Below are 20,426 nucleotides of genomic sequence, written 5' to 3'. Positions count from 1 at the left end.
AGGTCGTGAACTTGCGGTTCGTGGGTTCGAGCCTCGCGTCGGGCTCTGTGCTGTGCTGACAGCTCGGAGCCTGGAGCCCGCTTTGGATTCTGTGTCTCCCTCTCTCTGCCCCTCCCCTGCTTTCTCTCTCTCTCTCTCTCTCTCTCTCTCTCTCTCTCTCAAAAATGAATAAACGTTAAACAAAATTTAAAGTCTGGATGGGTACAGAAAAACACACGCACACTAATAGGTTAAAATATGCAAATAAAATTTACTGCAACTTTTGTAGAATTCAATTTGTGCTACAAGACATGTTGCATAGGAAACTACTTCAAGCCCCTGAGGAAAAATATCCACGGTTTAAGGTGCAACTGGGTTTGTCTCTTCTTTGGGGAGAAGGTGAGAGACAATCTCTGGGAAGAATGAGGGTGGACAGGGGGAGCAGAATTTAAGGTTATTTCGTGTGATCATTGGGGAACTGCGGGTCCTGCTTCTTGCAGCATAAAAAACGTAGTTTTTCTAGGTGTTTTTCTTTTTTTTTTCCTAGCCAGTTGGTCTTCAGTATCTGAGTCGACAGGTACATAAGAATGTTTCAGCCCGATAGGGATCGTAGGCTGATTACACCCAGTGATCAACATGATGTGTTTCAAAACAGCAGATTCGGAGAACGAGGTCCAGGAATCCCAAACCGCCCAGCACGGGTGCTGACCCATTCCCAGGAATTCTCTCCATGCGCCACATAATTCCAATTCTTCAGTCCTGCCCCTTCCTCCCTTCTGAGCTGGGCGCAACCACGGTGCGATCAGGGGCCCGACACCGCTCGCCCGCACACGGCCACGCCGATCTACAACCGTAAAGGCGGGCAGCATTCTGCCTCTGGTTCCAGGCGGGGCACGTTTTCATTTGTAGAAAACATACATCCTGCTCGGATAATCTCTAATTGTACAAAAAAAAAAAAAAAAAAAAAAAAGGTGTCCCTTAACGCGGTTTTTTTCCTGGGGGACATGGGTACACCAGGAAGGGAGCGGGGTTCACGTCACATGGAACAGAGCGGAGTTTGGCCAGTGACGGCAGGCACGTCTGCACACACACGAGCACAGGGGTCCCTCGTGGTGAAGTCTCCTTCACGCCCATGGAGCAGAGAGGCCCGGAGCCCTGCCGGAAGCCTTCCCCTGCCCCCAGGGTAATGGCATCTGAGAGCTGCAGGGACCACCGCATTGCACGTGGCACCGTTCTCTTGAGTGACCGACCGCACGCAGGTGGGGGCCACAGCGAACGCCAGCTCCCAGCGGCCCGTCATCTCAAGGGCACCTGCTGGCTCGTGCAGGATTTTACTTTGCCCACTGAAGCTCACGGAAGGGTCACAAGTGCTGCCGCTGATCGTTTACTGTAACACGGGGCAAAGGTACAGAAGCGAACAGGAGTTCAGAGGGGACAGCAGGGCCCAGGACATTCCCAGAAAGGACGGGCAAGAGCTAGATTCATCTACCGAAAAACCACATTTCCTATTTGATTCACCCTTTCCACAAGGACAGAGCAAAAGAGGTCCAACACCGGAACAAGCGTCTCTCTGTGCTAAGTGTTCAAATGCAAAGTGAGGCTGGGAATCGCCTTTAAATACATATATACATCTGTAACATAATTTAAAAAGGTCTCTCTAGAACATAAAAACCTCAACAGCATCCGCCCCTATGAAGGTGTTTTGTTTTGTTTTGTTTTTTAAACTTTCCTGGTCCATTAAAAAAATTAGATACCACCTGTCTCATAGGCCTCCCCCCGTCCTAAAAAAAAAAAAAAAAAAGTGATTTTAAATTTAAATTTATACCTAACAAATAGAAAGCTATTTTGGTTGGCGACGACCTGTGGTAGAAATTCTCTTCAGCACCCCCTCTCCCCCCTCAACGGAGGAGGACGACGGAGCATTGTCTGTGCTTGGTCCTCGGGGGCGGGTCCAGCCGAGAGGGACCCCGGATGTGTCCGAGCAGCCGGCCCGTCCTGCCTCCCCCGCTCCAGGTGACTGCCCGGGCATCTGGGACAGACGGGGGGCGGTGGCGGGGGGGGGGGTGCATGCCCCAGAGCAGCAGCGGACAGGAGGGAACCCGCTCAAATGACAAAGTCGTCATGGTCCACAGGACTGAAGGCCGCTGCCCTCAGGATGTCCAGGGAGTTCACCAGGATCAGAGTCCCCGTGAGGTGTTTCCAGCGCTTGGTGATGGGGTTTTTCATTTTGTCCAGGCCTATGTGCAGCTCCTGGATGACGTCCCGGTAGCTGTCCCCGATCTGGTGGCTCCACGTCAGTAAAAAGTCATAGGCGGGTTTCCACATGGCCTGGGTGGCGGAGTCCAAAATAAAAGGAGGGAGGGGGAAGAAAAGGTTAGGGGACAGCAAAGAGATTTGATCCTATTGATTCGATCCTCTTACCCGCAGCTCCTGGGCTCATTACTTATGCTTCTCTTTTGAGAGTGAGAAGCCCAGCGAAGCAGGGGGGACGGACTCTGCCTGGGACCAGCACACTGAGGGAGGAACGTGTTTCGTGCGAGAGCCGGTTAAGTGGCAAATCGTGTCTGGGCCAACAGGAAGGATTTCTCTCCTTACAACCCCTGTGGCATTTTCCGTGTGGGCCATTTCTTTAGAAACTCGCTGCGTTAATAAAGGACGCCCTTATTCTTGGGGACTTCCTGCTTCCCGGGTCTCCCGGGCCTGAGCCATCTTTCCGGAAGCTTAAAGCGAACAAGGGAGGATACAAAGGACCTCTGAGCAGGAACCCCACCAGCTGTGGCCGAAGGTACACAACATACCTGGTACCCATCCAACACAGACCCGGACGGAGACCGACCACAAGCGGCCACAAAGGGCTCCGTTCACACGGGAGGTAAAGTTTCTCCGTCCGACGGAAGGTAATTTAAGATCAGGATCTGCAGGGGCGGGCATTTCTGCTCTGGCCGCTCTGACTTCCCTCCTCTGGGCACAGCGGCCCTGCCACGGTCAGAACCAACTGTCCCGGGGGGGGATGGGGCCTGCCCCACGCAGGGAGAGCCCGCCACGTGCTTTCCCGCATTAACTCGCTTATCCCCACGAACGCACTGTCGGGTGGATGTCGCCGTGACTGTGTGTCACAGCCCACGCTCACCTCGCTGTCCACGACCCCGTTCCTGTCCCGGTGGGGAGACTCGTAGGCGTCCATCTGTTGCTTGGACACCTTGGCGAGCTTCTCGGCCAGCTCCCTCCAGCGCTGGGCCACCTCCACCGCCGTGGTCAGGAGCACAAAGTCCTGGATGAGTCTGACCACCAGGCCCTGGCAGTCCATTTTCAGTAAGGCCTGAGGACAAAGGAGCAGAGCACCGGGCAGGTCAGAGGGCTGGCTCTGGTCTCAGGCAGAGCTCCACGCGGAGGCTGCACCGAAAAACTTTTTCCTCCGAAAAGTTTTAAGCCTAGTAAGTGCCCCCCGAACTCCAGCGTGGCTGCGGCACGGGACGGATCGAGAGCAATGGCTTGCGGGGTGGCCTGGGCTTGACTGTGCTCTCCCACCAAGTTCACGGGCAGCCGGAACCTCACAATGACTGCGTTTCGAAACGGGCTTTGCAGACGTGAATTAGTTAAAACCAGGTCACGGTAGACGAGGGCCGCCCCTCAGCCAGTGACTGGTTGTCTCTATCAGGAGACATGTCCACATCGGAAGGACAGAGGCAGAGATGGGGGAGAGGCGGCCGCAGGCAGCGAGTGCCAAGGATTGCTGTCAGAGCAACCAGAGGCAGCCCCTCCCTCGCAGCTCCCGGAGGATCCAGGCCCGCGAACACCTCCAGCGCTGGGAGAGAATAAGCTTTTGTTGTCCCGGGCCACCCGGTCCGTGGTACTTTGTCTCAGCGGCCCCAGGATGCTGACTCCCGGTGGGAGGGCAGGTGAGCGCAGCTGGCCCCGTTTCTGCACCCTCGGGACGGCTGGAGAGGGCGATGCTTCGGGGAGACAGAACACACGCCCGGGGCTTAGGGGACCGGACCTAGAGCCGGGCTGACGTTAGGTGCCGCGGGCCTCGGCCGGATGCAGAGCTCCGCAGGCAGAGGGCTCAGATTGGGGCCCGCAGCTCATCCGGACATCTGGGCTCTCGGGTTTGGGGGGCAAAGTGAAGGCCTGGTGTGGAGGAAAAGGAGAACGGGGAGGCCGGAGGCTGAACCCAAGGAAGCACCATCAGAAAACTTTCTGGAACTGACAGGACTGCTCCCTTGCCTAAGCTGCAGGAACTTTCTAGTGTGTTTTCAGGACAGGAGTCTGGAGGGACTCAGGAGGGCAAGGAATGCCGGCCACCCTGGGCGGGAAGGAGGCAATGCGACAGAGGCGGGCCCTGGACCAGCTGGTGGCCACCGGGGACTTGCTTCCCCATCTAGGAAAGGGGTGGGATCAGGCCGGCTCCCAACACGGTGTGTTCTGTGCGACCCCGGGCTGGGGTCTTAAAGAAAGTCACATCAGCCGGCGTAAACCAGCAGGCCCACGCGTCTGCACACGGGGAGATGCAGAAGTCCAGCCACCCACGTTTCGTGACGGCTGCCAGGTGCACGCGGGCCTGGCACCATCCACGAGGCCTCTGCCGCCCAGCACCCTCTCGGACTACACCCCGACACCCTCAGGCGAGCATGGGGTTGGGGAGGCTGGAGGCAGAAAGGCACCTGGTGTTCGTCCTGTCCCTCCACGCTCCATGGAGCACCTGCTGTGGACACTTCCAGACTCCAAAGAGCACGTTAAGAACAACAAAGGAAGCAGCCCCTTCCCGACTGAGCCGAACACGTGGCTCGTTCGAGAACTCTGTCCGTATTTTGTGAGGATGGCGGGTGGCCTTGGATGAGTGCGGCTACGGTCTGCCGGGTCGCTAACTTTAAAGGGCGCAGCTAGGGGCGGCGCCTGGGCGGCTCAGTCGGTTGAGCGTCTGACTTCAGCTCAGGTCATGATCTCGCGGCCGGTGAGTTCGAGCCCCGCATCGGGCTCTGAGCCGTCTCTGCAGACGGCTCGGAGCCTGGAGCCTACTTCAGATTCTGTGTCTCATTCTCCCTCTGCCCTTCCCCCGCTCACACTCCGTCTCTCTCTCTCTCTCTCTCTGTCTCCCCAAAATAAGTAAACATTAAAAAAATTTTAAAACTAAACAACAAAAAAATAAAGGGCGCAGCTAATCGAGACAGAGAACCCTCATCTCGATGTCTGGGAATTTAACAGTACGGACGATTAGTGACTTTTTTTTTTTGGCAATTTCCTAAATGCATTAGTTGGATGCCCCAGCAGGTCAAGCTCTGCAATTTTTTTTTAAAGTTTATTTATTTATTTTGAGAGATAGAGAGAGAGAACGTGAGCGTTGGAGGGGCAGAGAGAGAGGGAGAGAGAGAATCATAATCAGGCTCCGCACTGACGTGGGGCTCGAACTCACAGACTGCGAGAGCATGACCTGAACCAAAACCGAGAGTCGGACGGTCAGCTGACTGAGTCACCCAGGCACCCCAAGCTCTGCAACTGAAAACAGGGGTGACGGGTCAATCTGGTGCTGTCCCGGGTCCCAAAGCTGCAACTAGCTGCACCTGTGGTTAGCCAGAAGGCAGCTTGAGGATCCCGTGGTCCTTTTCCGGTTTGTTTTGTTTCGCAGTAGGCCACTACTAGTGAGACTTACTGTGAGCCAGGCTCATTCTGTGGGCTCATCCGCTCCTCAGAACCCCCGTGAAGCAGGGGCTGAGCTCACCCTATTTTGCAGACGAAGCCGAGAGAGTGACGGAGAGGCCCCCACCCCGACTGAGCGTCAGAGCCGGACCCGCCTGCCTGTCCTCTGCTCTGATCCAGACACCCGGAGACGCCAGGTGGCTTGTCCAGGGTCCCACCGCTCAGGGTGACAGAGATGGAGGCAGGGCCACATTTCGTGGCGCTCAGGCCAACGAACGGCCTCCACGGTTCTGCGGACACTTGCTACTCGACGTCAGGAACGGAACCCGATAAAACGCGGGTCTGGATTGCGCCTCGTTTCAACTACTTATGTATTTCAGCAAATGGGCTATTCACAGAGCTGGACGGTCGGCCCCCCAGTGTCCCCACTCAGCTTCCACTCACACAAAGCAAGCGTGTGTCTGTGCACTCGCTCAGCCGCCCGGCTCTGGAGGCGACCTCATTTTCCAGGTAACAGAACGTGCCAGAGTCGCGTCTCTGTCCCCAGGGGCGCTGAGCAAGGACGGGGTCTCCATCCCGTGGAGCGCGGGGAGCACAGGGACGGAGGTGCCTTCCTTTACCAACTTCAGCTCCGGTGACACAACTTTGATCGAGCCACACCAGCTTCAAGCGTCACAAAACTGCCACGCCACCACCAAGGGGCAGTTTAGACACTTTTTTAAGGGCACATTTCGGGTGCCACCAGAGCTGGGTAGTAGAGAGCTTCACCATAGGAGGCTCTGACACCTTTCCCTGTAGCTTCCTCCTCAATTTTCACACACACACACACACACACACACACACACACACACACGTCATCCCAGAAAACCCCATTCAATACGATGCTGATTCCGGCTGCAATCTCAGAGTGAACTCCAATTTCAGCCAGGTGGCCAAACCTGGTGGACAGAGGGCCACACGTGGCTCTGCGGGCCACGCGGTCTCTGCCACAGCCACCCGAATCCACCGGCGTGGAGGGAAAGCAGCAGAAACGTGTGGGAACCGCCGGGCACAGCTCGGTCCAGCGCGACTTCCTTCACAGGAGCCAGTCTGCCAAGCGCTGTTTTGGGAGACACTCTTAGGAACACATAATGAAGTGTCATTTTGGTTTTGCTGTATGCGAATCCCGCGCGTGCTTCTATTCCCGAGATGTGCAAACACCAGAAGGGCCGCACTCCCCCATGAGCGGCGGGCAGGGGAGCCCCTGCTTTGGGGGTGCAGGAGCCCCGGAACCTGCCGAAATGCACACTGGTTCGCTACCTGCCTCCTGTTTGGGGCGATAAGGAGGCTCTTCTGCCGATTCGCAGAGAATCGCCGCACGCCATCCCGTCCAGCCCCCGTCTGCCCCCACCTCGCGATTTTCCCCGTGACTTCCATCAGCGTCCAAGGCTCTGGGGGTTTATCCCACCCCACCTCACTCCTGGAAACAGCCGTCCCTCCCTCGATTTGTACCCTAGAGTAAGTTTCTCTTCTCAGAGAACCTTCTCCAAAGAGCCCGCACCCGGACTCAAACGACCCCAGCCATAGCCGCCACCAGTGACCCCCGGCCACCCTGGCGGCTCCAGCACCCAGCTCTGAGCGCTGGCCTCGGTCCCTCCAGGGAGGCCTGCCCCTGTCCCCGACGGCCCTTCCCTCCCCGCCACGAGGACAGACCCTGTGTCTTGTTTGCGAGGGATTCCCGGACACGAGACATAACTTCTCCTATCGGAAGCATGTCGCAGAACGAAAACCTCGGGGTTCCGTGTGCCACCTTCCACGCACACACTCGGCCCCCCAGATCTACTCAGGGCCACCGCTTGAGCCAAGCCCTCTCCTTCAGTGTCGTCACAGTTCCCGGTACAAACACACTCAGATACTTGTTTTGCACAAAGTGGACCAGAAGCAGCGGTAGAGAACCTCAACGTGCCGACGGCAAAGAGCCGGCCGTGGTTTGTCCCCCCAGAGAGCAAGAATCCCGACACGGAGCCCAAGGTCGATGAAAGTGAGGAGGGGTGCACACCGTGCGGTCAGCCACCACGGTAACAGCACCTGCCACTCACAGCTGTGCGCCCCCCGCCCCGTGACGCTCGCGACGTCGCCGACGGATGGCTTCTCGAGCTCGGGAAGGGCCCACGGCTTAGTGTCCTGGAACATCTGTGGACAGGTGTGCAGAGACACACGGACAAGGAGGCACCAGCACCCGGCCCTTCAGCAGACCCGGGAAGCAGCAAGCATGCGCCCAGGGCTGCCCGCACGCTCTCCACCGGGCACCGCAGAGGAGGGGACAGCCCCTCGGCCAACCCCACGGAATTTATACACAGCCGCGGCGTCTACGCCCCAAACCGCTCAAAGAGGTTAATGACGGGCGATGGGGCCAGGGACCCCTCCGCCTTCTGCTTCTGTCCTTCACGCGTGTAAAATTTCGGTGCAAAAAAGAAACACAGGCTGTGTTTACAGACAAACAAAAATCAGTGAGGACTGTTTTCATTCAGGAAAAAACAACACCTGGGGTGAGTCAAGGAAGGTATGCAAACTCAAAGACCGCCCCCCGCGCTCTGAAGGTCGACACCGATGTGCAGGAAGACAGAGCCTGTCACCAGCGACGCAGTGAGAGAGTGACCGCAGGCCCTGGGACCCACCAGCCACCCGACGGCTACCCGCCAGAGGAGGAGGGAGAACGCGGCAGACCGGCAACCACAGGCCTGGCTGCGGGGCGCGCCCTGCGGCTGTGGACAGCCAGGTGTGAAAACCAGACGGAGGGGGCGTGGCCCGGGGGATCCGGGTCAGAATTACTCATTTGTTTCCTTCACACAAATCTACCTGGAGAGGAGTACGAAAATTGGGTCCCCCACCCCCAGGCGTCCTGATCATCAGAAGGAAGGACACTCAGGGCTGGGGCTCTCCACTGACCGCTGCCTCTGGGTGGCTCGGAGACTGGGAGACGTGGCAAGGAGCAGGGATGCACCTGGAATCCAAGGTCCAGGGACACATCTGGATCCAGCCTGACCTCTTCTCCTCCCCTAAAACACGTAACCCCCCCCCCCCCGAATGCCTACAGAATGAAGCACAAGCATTATCTGGTACAGGGGGCTCCACACCCCCCATATCACCATCCTCTATCACCCCAGCCTCTGATCGGACCCCATCTATGTATGCCCTCGCGCACCCCGGTCCTTGCCCGCGCGGTACCCCCAACCTGACAGCCCCTCCCTCATCAGGTGGGTTTCTGTGCTTCCTGCCCGAATCAGGATCCACCCTGCCTCAACCCTGTTCGCCGTTCCCTGATCCGCCGGGGGGCCCTTCTCTTCGGGGCTCGAGACAAGTAAGTCCTGCGCTGTGACTCTTCACTCCGTGCCTTCTTCAAGTCAAAGACCCGTGTTCTTGGGAAGCCCAGCACCCAGCATCGCCCCTAAGCACACAGGAGGCGGCAAAGACACGCTTCGTGAATATCGAGTACAAACGCTCTGTGGCAGCTCTTTCATTCTGGGCCCCAGGGGCTCTGTCCACCCTGCCTACCCTCCTCGGTCAGTGCCAGTCACGCCCCTTCCCGACAGCAGCCCGGCAGTGCCCCTCACCACCACGTTCAATAAGGTCCGGGGTGGGCCGTCGACGGGCTGGCCATCCTCTGTCACGGGCCGTCCCGGCTTCTCCTGCAGAGCTCGGTGAGCCGGGGACAGACGGGGCATTCTCTGACGGCGGTCATGCACCGCGTGGGTGAGAAAGGGCAGACGGAGGCAGGCGCACCAAGGAGCCCACGTGGTTGTGCAAGATGGCCCTCGGAGGAGCGCTGATATCGAAAACCCGCGCTGAAGCAACAGCAAGGACACGGAATCAAAGAAGCGGGGCCAGGGCGCGGGCTGGCCGCGTGGGTGGCACCCCTTCAGGTTCTCAGCCCGGGCCGAGGTCTGCTCTCATTCACTCGTGCATTTCCTCAAGTAGCGGACTGTGTCCCGGGGGCCAGGGTCCTTTCTCTCGCGGCGTTTATATCCGATGCGGACAATAAGAAGAAACCGGAACACGAGTAAACGAGGCCACTGTGGATGGGAGAAAGCCCAGTGAAGCCCAGGGTCTGGGGCGACGAAGTACAGTGACCCAGGGCCCCGGGTCGCTTCGCGGGAAAGGTCTGCCAGCACGGCCTCCGGGCTGGTTCCCCAGGGACGTGACAGCCTTCCACCTGACGTTGCGAGCAGAGCTCCAGGCCTGAGGCAGGGCCCGGACCCCACTCGACGGTGGGCAGGACGGAACCACCCGGTTCTCATTTCGTTCCGGGCTCCTTCCCATCTCCCTGCAAACCTACCGTCTCAAACCTCCCTCCTTTCCAATTCGTTTACTCAGTTTCCAGACCACGGACGCATAACCGAACAGAAAACCATCTTCAGAATGCAAGGGGGTGGGACATGACTCGGTGGCCGGGGTGGGTCGTGGCGGCCGCGCTGTGACAGCCGGAGGGCCGGCTCACCCGAGGCCGAGACTGCAGAATACCACTGCTCAGTGATGCGAGCGGCGGGAGAAAGGAATCCCGGTTTTCAGGACTCCTCTGCATGCTGGGACAAAGCAGCCCGGGGTTTCTGGAGGTTTCGCCCACGTTCAGATCCGCCCGCTCTCAAGATGGTGACGGATTCAGCCCAGGGCCCGGGCGAGGGAAACCCACAAGCCTCCGAGCAGACCTTGCTGTGCCAGCCTTCCCACCCAGGGGCACAAGAGACCCCCCCCCCCGCATCGCTCCCACAAACAAATCCAGGGACGGCCCCCCGAAAACCTGTGCTGTCAGAGAAGTCCCCCAAGCGGGGCAGAAAGAGCTTCGCTTAAGTCTGAAAAGGCCTGACATGAAGGACCGGGATGAACAAGCCGCCTCCTCGGTCTTTATTTTTCCACAGCTGGGAAGGGCCTCTCTCGCTGTGTTGTTTTTCACCTCCGCCCACTCGGGGCGGGGGGTGGGGGAGGGGGGTGTTTTTTAGGCGGCAATGAAGGAACAATCAACACTATTCATGTGCCGTGAGAGCACCCGATTCTGGAACCCGCGGCGAATCCCAGCTTGAGGCCCCGCGAGAGAGGGACACGCGCCCCTGCCCGGTGCTCGAGGTCCGTGGAGGGGAGAGGGCCTCGAGGGCTCGACGCAGCTCCGGGGAGGATTCCAGGCCGGGCCAGCGAGGGGGCAGATGCCCTGAAGGGACAGGTGTCCCACTGCTGTGACGGCCATGCCCAGGGCCCACGTGCCGTCCCCCTGCTGCCTCGGGCCCTCCCCAGCCACGACCATCCCTCGTCCTCCCCGCGGAAGCTGCCACCACCAGCGCCCCCAGCCTCCGAGCTGCCAAGATCGACATCTTCGGTTCCCGTCCCTTCTTCTGGACGAGGTTTGGCTCTCACTGTGCGGCACGCGCCTGGCATTTTACATTCCTGGGGGCGTCGTCAGGCTGCAACGCCCGCTCCCCGCCGCGGTGGCTGTGCCCCGCGGACTGGGTATCTCCGGCTCCCAAGAGCCGTGTGCGCCACGGACGGACCTCAGCACACACACCCGGCTCGGCCGTTCCCGGAGGCGCTCACACAGCATGGCAGGTGCCGGGTCGGGCGGCAGAAATCCTAGGGCCGCTGAGACTCACTTCGTACACAAGTCAGGAGGCGAGAAGGCTGTGTGGAGCCTGACGGAGCAAGGAAGGAACACCAAGAGGCTTCCAGTGGAAAATCACAAGGGTTTCCAGAGGAACAGGCCCGGGGATGTGTCCTACTGGGAAGATGGGGTGGCGGGGGGGAGGTGAACGAAGCAGGCTTTCTCCATCGAGAGGACGTCCCCCACGGAAACGAGGCGGACGCCAAGAGAAGGACGTTATCGAGTTCCTCCAAGTCAGCTTCTCCAAGACAGGCCACCGGGAGCAGATGAACTGTTGAGAGCGGGTGGGAACCCGGGCCGGGGAGGCCGTGTTCGCTCAGCAGTGCAGCGAATGCTTTCCCCCCTCACCCGGCGGCCCGGGTGTATCCTGTAGTGTGACACCAACCCCTCCCCCTTTCCTCTTCTCAGATCGCAGTTCCCAGAGGCCCTCCTCAATCCCTACTCACACACACACACACACACACACACACACACACACACACACACAGGAGGCAGAGGAAGACGCCTCGATCAAGTTAGACTTCGGGGCGGCACAGATCCTGCAGGGAACCTGATGAAACCTGCACCTTCTCCCAAGAGATTGGAGCAGAGGGGGCTGAAGCGCGAGCCTCCCTGCGCCCCCACACCCACCGGGCACCCGGGAGACCCGCCTGAGGCCTCCAAGGAGCTCGCAAGCCCAGCGGGAAGCCGCCTGAACGGGGCTCTCCACGCTGGACCCTGAGCCGTCTGGGGGTCCCTACACAAACGCCCATCTCCAGGCGCGCGTGCGTGTATTTCGGGGAGCGGAGGTGAGCCCAGATGCCGGTCTGGCGATTCACTGAACCCACGCCCGGGTGTGCGGGGCGGGGGCGGGGGGAAAGGCGGCAAGACTGGACTTGGCCCCCCTCCGGCCCCTGCCGGGCACTTACCATCATGAGCTCCTTCTGGAAGGACTTTCGCTCTTTGTTCTCCGTGTTGTTACAATCCTCCTTGAGCTTTTCCAGAACGGACGCCACCCGCTCGGGCTCACTGTCCAGCTCGGCCCGGCAGAAAAAGGTGAGCGGCAGGTTGCCGTAGCCCAAGGCATCGGCGAAGGAGCGCCAGCTGCTGACGTTCTCCATGAGCAAGGTCCTGACCGAGGCGTAGATGTAGGTGAGGAACTTACAGGGTCGCAGGATCTGCTCCAGCAGCACCGAGGTGCTCAGCTCGGGCCCCGAGAGGAGGCTCGGCCTGGCCCTGCCCACCACCAGCACGTTCTTGGCGTGCACGAGGCCGACCTTGCCCTGGTGGTAGCCGATGTACCACTCCTTGGTCCACAGCTGCCCCTTCAGCCGGATCTTCTCCTCGCTGAGCAGCGCGACGCTGTCCCCCTTCTTGTACTCCAGCAGGTAGTGGTTCTTGCTCTGCCGCACCACGGTCTTGAGCAGCTTGCCGAACTTGAGGCTGGACACCGGGCGGTCCTGAAAAGTCGGGTATTTGGTGGTGGCAGCAAACGGGGACAGGATGATTTTCCCGACCTCGTTCTTCTTGAGAAACCGCCTTTGCCCGGAGGGCTTGATGGCACTTTTGGGGGGCGGCTGGGGAGTCTGCACGCAAAACTGCGTCAGGATGGCCTCCTGGTCGCCCTTCACCTGAACCCGCAGGGTGAAGTCGGACAGCTCGCCGGGGTTCTGGCAGGTGATGGGGAAGATGAGGCGGCTCACCTTGCCCAGCTTCATCTGGAACCCCCTCACCACCTTGGCCTGCTCACTGGCCTTGACCTCGTAGTTGGTCATGTTGGAAAACATGCAGACGTGGAGATCCTGGGGCCTGGACAAGACGAACTGGTGCTTACCCCAGAGCTGCAGGGCCACGGGGGCAGGGCTGGGGGCCTGGCGGGTGACCTCGCTGACCAGCAGCGTCTTCGGGGCACAGTCGTGCCCAAAAATGGTCACCACGGTCTTGAAGGATGGGTGAATGTGTTTGGGCCCATAGAGGCCCACGGTGATCTTCTTGTGGATGAAGTCCCACACCGTAGAAGGGTAGAGAATGTTGGGGCCGTGGGCCACAACGGCCAGGTACATACAGGGCTCTAGGTTGTCCAGCTGCACCTGGACCGTGTCCCCATAGCTGTAGGTGAGTGGGATGGGGACATAGGGTCCCTCCTTCAAGTCACTCCTCAGGCACTGGAGACCCACCGTGCTTTTGCTAAAGATGTCGTTTTTCACCTCGGCCGACACTTTCATCTCCACGATGATGAAGGTTTTCACCTCCAGGGTGCTCACCTTCACCTCCAGCACCGGGCTGACGCTGCTGCACCTGTCGCTGTTGAGCTCCAACGGGGGGTCCAGCAGGGCTTTCATGGAGATCTGCTGCGTCTCCCCCGGGGCCACGTGGCCCTCGGGCACGTGGATGCTGATGCCGCTGTCAGGCAGCTGCACGGCGCCCCCGGAGCTGTCCAGCTTGCACGCGATGCTCGTCTCCACCGCCTGGGTCTGGCCCCACCCGGGGCTCTGGCCCAGCAGGTCCAGATCGTGGCAAGACCGGGCCAGCTTCCGGTGGCTCAGCCAGGCGGCACGGAAGTCCTCCCGGCTCTGGAACTGCTCCGGGGCCGGGGATTTCAGGCCCGTGAAGAAGCCCGAGGAGTCGGGGGCGTCGGACTTGGCCTGGAGGACGGAGAGCTCCGACAGGCTGTAGGAGCGCTTGCTTCTGAAGAAGGGGTTGTCCCGCTTGCCCGGCGCCTCGGCCTGGAGGCGGCCTGCGGCCGGCAGCTCGTCAAAGATGTTGCCGACGCTGTTGGTGGTCGCGGAGCTGGATTCGGTGAACGACGACGTGCCCGTATCAAAAAGGAGCAAATCCACGGTGCTTCTGGGGGTCAGCTCGTCCAAGCTGGGCATCGCCGGCGCGTTCCCGTTCAGAAACGGGTTTGTCTGGGCCCCGTTCCAGAAGGGGTTATTGCTGTAGGTCTTGCTCGGTCCCTTGTCCTCTGTCCACCCCCCGAGCAGGTCTAACTCCTTGGCCACCTCGTCTGGGCTGTCTGGAAGATGGTCGATCACCCCGCTGTCGCTCAGGGTGGAGTCCCGGTAGTTCAAGGGCTGCACATAGGAGGACGGGATGTAGCCCATCTCCGTGGTGCTGTGGGCGTACCACCACTCCCCGCCGGACGCGTCCAGGACGTAGAGGTGGTCGCCCTTGGAGAACTTGAGGGTGGTGAAGTTGGCTGGGTGGTAGTCCTTGATTGCGATCACTTCCTTTGCATTCCCGAACGGTGTGGGATTGTCTACGAGCAAGGCACTGGGGGAAGGCACTGCATAAAACACAAAGAAACAGGGGGTGAGGGCGAGGCCCACGGGCGCCGCGGAGCACTGGCCGGAACCCGGGAGGAGGGAGAGCGCTCTGGGCGACGAGGGCAGAGCGCCGGGCGGCTGTGCCAGAAAGAAGTCCCAGGGAACTCCGCTGTGCTCCCGAGGGCCGGCACTGCTGTCCCAGCCCACTGGGCGGGAGGGCTCATACTCCCCCGTTTCCCCGGGATCGCTTGTGAAACGCCATCTCATTTTTAAACCTTTTTTAAGCTCTAAAGATTTTATTTTTAAGTGACCTCTGTACCCAACGTGGGGCTCGAACTCACAACCCCGAGATCAAGAGTCGCAGGCTCCACCGACTGGGCCAGCCGGGCGCCCCCGATGCCATCGGATTTTGGCCAGAGTTTTCCTCATGTAACTGACTTACCTGGAGCTGCCACTGGGTCGAGAGAGAAACCGAAAGTGACTGGCTTAAAACCTGTCACATTCTGAGTGGGGTGACCCATGGCCTGTAGCCAGGGACGGGACACGAAGAGCCTGGAATAGAATCTGAGTTCGTGAGCTGGTCCCACGCTCTGCCTTGAACGCAGAACACGTGAATGGGGGGAAGGTTCCCTGACAAGCAGACCCGTCTCTGACGTTTCCAAGCTGAACCCACTCCTCATCAAAATAAGACTTTGGAAGGGCGCCTGGGTGGCTCAGTTGGTTAAGCGTCTGACTTCGGCTCAGGTCATGATCTCATGCTTCGTGGGTTCGAGCCCCGTGTCGGGCTCTGGGCTGACAGCTTGGAGCCTGCTTGGGATTCTGTCTCTCTGCCTCCTCCCTGCTCATGCTCTCTCTTGCTCTCTCTCTCTCTCTCTCTTAAAATAAATACACTTAAAAAAATAAATAAAGTAAGACTTTTGAGGCCGGTGCCTTCCAGCCTCCTTTAAATGATCATTCAAAATGACAGCTTGGAAAGGGGCTCTCCCGCATGCCTTGAAAATGAAAGGTTTATGTCCACTGTCATTCATGTCATCTCCGAGCAAGTGTTTAAGTCTGAAAAACCCCCAACTCGTTCAACAGCGACTCGAGCTAATTTCGGGTTCACGGCGTTCAACTATGTGTGCTCCCGATGTAGACAGCAACGGGAACCACGAAAGTCAGCTCAACAAGGGGTGTGTGTTTTGGAAAATATCGGACGATGAAATACCTAAGTGTCTTCTCTCCCACCCATACATGACAAAGCACATCCAGAGAAGGAGGAAAGCGCCTTGTGAAAGAAAAGATAGCCCCCACCCCAGCTGTGCCTTGTTTCACAGGGTTTAGGGATAGTCTGGCTTCCTGTAAAAAACGTTAAGAAAGGCCCGTATTTTTAGTGGAACCTACACCCGCATCTTCTCTAATATACGATGAAGTCAAGAAGCGTTCTATTCTACCAAACTGGCCCTCCAAAAAAACAGCGTCTGCCAGTTTCCCTTTCCTTTGAAAAGAAATAATGGAACTGGAATTGTATTTCCTTAGCAAAGTCTGGGGAAATAAAGCAGGAAGTTTCTGTTTGTTTCCATGAACCAAGTTAGAGAGAGAAGCTTGGTAGAAAGCTCATCTGGGCGGTGAAGGTCGTCGCCTCCCGCCCTCCATGTGGGGCGGTGGGGAGAATCTGGCTCTGGGTTCACTGGGCACGGGCTTCCGTCCAGACCTCAGGAGCCCGATGGGCTCTGGTGGAGATAACGTTCTGATGATGTGCTTAGCATAATGATGCCTAAGGACACACAAACTGTTATGTTAAAGGAGACATCGTCGCCACCCCTCCTAATTTTATTTTATCCGCAGCACTTATCATTAACCAATATACCACGAATATTTTAGTGGGGGGGGGGTGCTGCATCGCCCTATTAGGGTGAGAGCCCTCTTAGGGTGTTTTGCTCACAGTGGTATTCCTGGAAGGCAGCCTGCCACATAGCAGGTGTTCGACAAATATTCGTGGAATGAATGCTCCTCCGGTATGCACACACCAGAGAGGCCATAGGCATGTGCTGGGGTCAAGGTGTCGGCCAAAGGCAAAGCCAGAGTTCTCCGTGGCTGTGCCCTGCTATAAAATCACCCCAAGGAGAAACCACTTCACAGTGAAGGGAGGGGAGTGAATAAACACATTCAAGTGAAAGAGAAGGACCCTGAGGGAGAGGTGGGGAGACAGGGGACGGGTCAGGCTGGGGTCGGGGGACAACAGCAGACCTCTCTTGCTTTGTTTTCCAGCCACCGTCTCCTGTAATAGAAACCACTTTGTGTTTCCTTGACACATCTAATGAAAATGTCACATAAAAATTAAAACCAAATGAAAATTAGAGCGCGTGCCAGCTATTAAAATCTTGTTAGAGTCCCTCAGAAGTTATATCCCTATTATGTTCCCCAGAACAATTCCCTTAGAGTGATATTTTTAAAATTAAAAACCAAAGCTATTAAGCAGGCTTTGTATATAGCCTAAGAGAACGTATCGATGCAAATTATCACTTTGGTTTCAACAGACTGAAGAATAAAAATGGTTTCATTTAAAATTCCAAGCACTCCCCTTAGCAGAGAAGCAGTAACATATTTCACTCAAGGATCAGGCTCATCCAATGGGAAATGGCAATCCTTCCGTGGAAATGGACTGTGGTATGAGCTCCTGCCAGACGGGTCCCTCCATCAGTCAACTGTCACAGAGCACCCGGGGACACCTGGTGGGGCGTCTATCCAATCCAACGTAGGAGAATCCCTATCGAATCCCATCTTAATGAATTCTGGGGAGTGCTGCTCAGATTCACAGCTATCCCTGATTTCCATAAGAAAAAAAAAACAAAAAACCTTGCGTGTCGGGAAGTTCAGTGCACTGAATAATACATTTCTTACCCCTCCGCCTCGGTTCTTATACGGGCGGAACATTTATCAGGGGGCAGAGGATTTCACAGAGGACACTTTGGCTGGAATACCTTCCCACCTGTCTACCGTGGGGACGCAGGGGAGGCCAACCGCTGCCTTTGGGAAATGGGTTTGGGGCTCCCTCCCAGCGGACCAGCCCCAGCTCACATCCCAGGATGTCTCCTTTATCTTTTTCCCACAATCGGGGTGTTTAGGACTCTGATGCCTCTCAGATCATTATCTTAATTTTGAAAAATTCAGCTCTCTCATTTCGAGAACCCGGCCCAAACCCCACAATTTATGCTCACGTTTTCCAACTTTAACCATGATCGGCTAGGCTATAAAGTAAGAAGACAATGCCCATTACTGGGCTATGAAAAATAAATGGTTCCATTATTTATAAAACTACCTGGTAACTCTGTTACTGTTATTAATAAAATCTCATGACTTCTTTTGCCAGTATGTTTGTTTGAGGAACATTTAAAGCAGTGCTCAAGGCTCCCAGCATAAAGCAGAGAGGCAGGAAGCGACTGAGGATACAGTGAAGGGAGAAGGGATTAGGAAGAGACAAATGGGGGACATACGGTTGTTAGGACATCAGGGAAGAGGGCCACAGTGTGACCCAGGAGACAGCAGTTTGGTTCAAGAACTATTCACTTAGCACTGACTTTGTGCCAAGTTAAAGATACAAAGGTAAAGGTCTGCTCCCACTGCTCAGCTTGTATTCTGGACGGCCCAGGGGGTAACCTCAACACGTTGTGGTCAACGCTGTAGGGAAGCCGCCTAACGATGGATGATGAGGATGTAACCCATGACACCAGTAAGCACCTAGTAAGGTCAAGGTGGACTTCTAGGAAGAAAATGACCCATCCATCTCACTGACCCAGTTGTAAGTGTCTGTTAGAGGAACCCAGAGGCTCAGGGTGATTGACCCTGGGGCCACCTCTAAACCAGGGGTCAGCGAACAACGGCCCCTGTGCTGTTTTTGTAAATAAAGTTTTATTGGAACACAGCCATATCCATTGCTTACTCTCTCCTGTGACTGCTCTTGAGCTGTCGCGGCACAGTGTGACGGAACCCGGAGGGCCTACAAGGATGAACATACTCCCTGTGTGACCCAGGTCCCTACCTTAATGTCACCCAAACTCAACGAGAGGAGAAAAGACAAACATATTCTGTATGAAGAAGTTTCATAACCAACGGGGAATTCATAACCTCCCAACCCACCAACAAAACAAAACAAAACAAAACAAATGGTTATTGTTCCAGGGCTGAATGTGTCGTCATGAAGTTTAGAGAGCTAAAACTTAACATCTGAATGGGGCCTTGAGAGCCTTGAAGGCAGAGAAGTCCTTGGGTCTCAGAGCACTTGCAAATCTGCCCCCTCAGCCACAGTTGTGTCTCTTGGGAGCTCACCTTTGACATCATTAAAGCTCGTTTCTGAAAACCCTTCGGTCAGGTCAATCAGGGTCCCCTCGGACTTGCACCGAGGGAGGCCGCTGGAGTTGGCCGCTCGGATCCGCTGAGCTGCCATCTTGAAATCTCTTCCTGGGGGGACCGCTAACGTGTCATATCTCCTCCTCCAGGTATCCCAGCGCTCGCTGAAGCTCTCCTCAGGCAACCATGCCGCACACGGGTCAGCTGGGCGATGTGCTTCTTCCTGAAAGTGGGGGGAAAAGGAAAAAAAAAAAGGAATTTCCCTTGAGCAAGCGCGACATAGGTTGGACAGGAATTTTGTGGGCAGTGGGAGTCCTCTTTCTTCCAGGGCCATTCCAGTCAAGACAGACCCAGGACATTCTTCCTGGCCCGAGAGAGCGAGGGGGGGCCCACTCCCCGGATCCTGTGCACACCCTGTGCCCATCTCACCCGCTGTGCGGGCGCACAGAGCCGGGCAGCACATCCTGGCCTGCTGTAAACTCCACGTGGCCGGTTCCGGGGTTCAGGGCAGAAGAAATGAGTCCGTGTGCCCAGACAATGGCTGGTCCTGTTAGAGGCACAGCCCCCAGCTGCGATGCTGGATACTCCGGAAAGCAGCACTCAGCACAGCACCTCTTGTGGCCCCGCCTCGGGGGGGGGGGGTGGGCCAGGGGCGCTGCTCCCTGCCTGTCCACGCCCCCCTAAAATCCTCCCTGGATCCCCAACAACCAACAGTCCTAAATAAGACACACACGTCGCCACTTCTGCGCATGAGGCCTTTGCGGAACGTGTGCCCCTGAAGCTGGCATATGTGCCCAGACGGTGTCACCGAGCCTCCAGAGCCACTCTCGGGCCTGTTTCTTTCCCGAAGGGGCACAAAGGCATCTGGGGGGCTCTCTCAGGAGATGGTGACGTGATCAGCTGTGGGATGACCCTGGCCAGCCCACGGAGGGGAGAGGAACAGCCAGGAGCCAACCTCAAAGCGGCAAATACCCCATGCTCTTCCCCGGAAACGGGCGGCCACGCCATAGCTGGCCGCACCTGTCGGGGCACGGAGGGACCAGGGCAGGCGAACTGCACTCTGTTTCAACACGGCTCGTGTGACCGGTCTCCGGTCCCTGGCTCCCTGGCTGCGCCCTTCAAGGACAGCTGGGAATACGGCTTCTGGCCCAGATGAGTGGCCTTCACCAATGAGAGGGACCCGCATGGCCCCAACACCGCCTCCTGCAGCGGCAGGGGGTGGGGTGACCTAGCCCGTCCGCCTCTACCCTTCCCCCAGGCTCCGCACGCAGCCTCCCGGGGGCTCAGTGCCAACCGTACAGCGAACACACGCAGGTTTGCGTCCAAGCTCTGCCGTCCGCGGGGACGTCTTGTGTTCAGCGTTTAAGTCGGTGGCCTCAGTTGTTGCACCTGTGACGCGGGGCCAAGACAGCACTGCCCTCACCGGTGTGTGGGGAGACTGAATATGAGAATCCGTGTAAGGCGCTTGGAACGGGGAACAGGGGCTCACCGCGGCCCCGGGGAGGATTTCTTTCCTTCTTTCCTTCTCAACCACCGAACGCCACACTCCTCACCGGAATGCTCTTGGAGAGAAGGGAGCGGAGCTGGCCGCGGAGGCCGGTCATCAGGCCAGA

At 57.6% G+C, this 20,426-nt stretch overlaps 1 protein-coding gene across 4 annotated transcripts in view; it reads right to left on the bottom strand.

The window, feature by feature from the left end:
• Positions 1 to 230: 230 nt before the first annotated feature.
• The window catches only part of SH3BP4 (SH3 domain binding protein 4), an 85,222-nt gene continuing 65,026 nt past the window's right edge, over positions 231 to 20,426 (bottom strand). For 3 of the 4 annotated variants that reach the window (XM_086719997.1, XM_086719996.1, XM_086719998.1), the window contains 4 exons: positions 18,793 to 19,036; positions 12,148 to 14,504; positions 3,110 to 3,298; positions 231 to 2,307 (listed from right to left, as the gene is read on the bottom strand). In XM_086719997.1, the coding sequence (XP_086576123.1) occupies positions 2,083 to 2,307; positions 3,110 to 3,298; positions 12,148 to 14,504; positions 18,793 to 18,910 (2,889 nt within the window). In that variant the 5' untranslated portion in view covers positions 18,911 to 19,036 and the 3' untranslated portion in view covers positions 231 to 2,082. Of the gene's footprint in view, positions 2,308 to 3,109; positions 3,299 to 6,433; positions 9,666 to 12,147; positions 14,505 to 18,792; positions 19,037 to 20,426 lie in introns of those variants that run through there. The other variant, XM_086719999.1, reaches the window with a different exon arrangement.

Source organism: Puma concolor, chromosome C1 (genome assembly GCF_028749965.1).
Source record: "Puma concolor isolate L17-30 chromosome C1, mPumCon1.1.hap2, whole genome shotgun sequence".
Classification (NCBI taxonomy): Eukaryota; Metazoa; Chordata; class Mammalia; order Carnivora; family Felidae; genus Puma; species Puma concolor.
The sequence above is the reverse complement of the archived record's forward strand: the minus strand, read 5'-3'. Positions and strand labels throughout refer to the sequence as shown.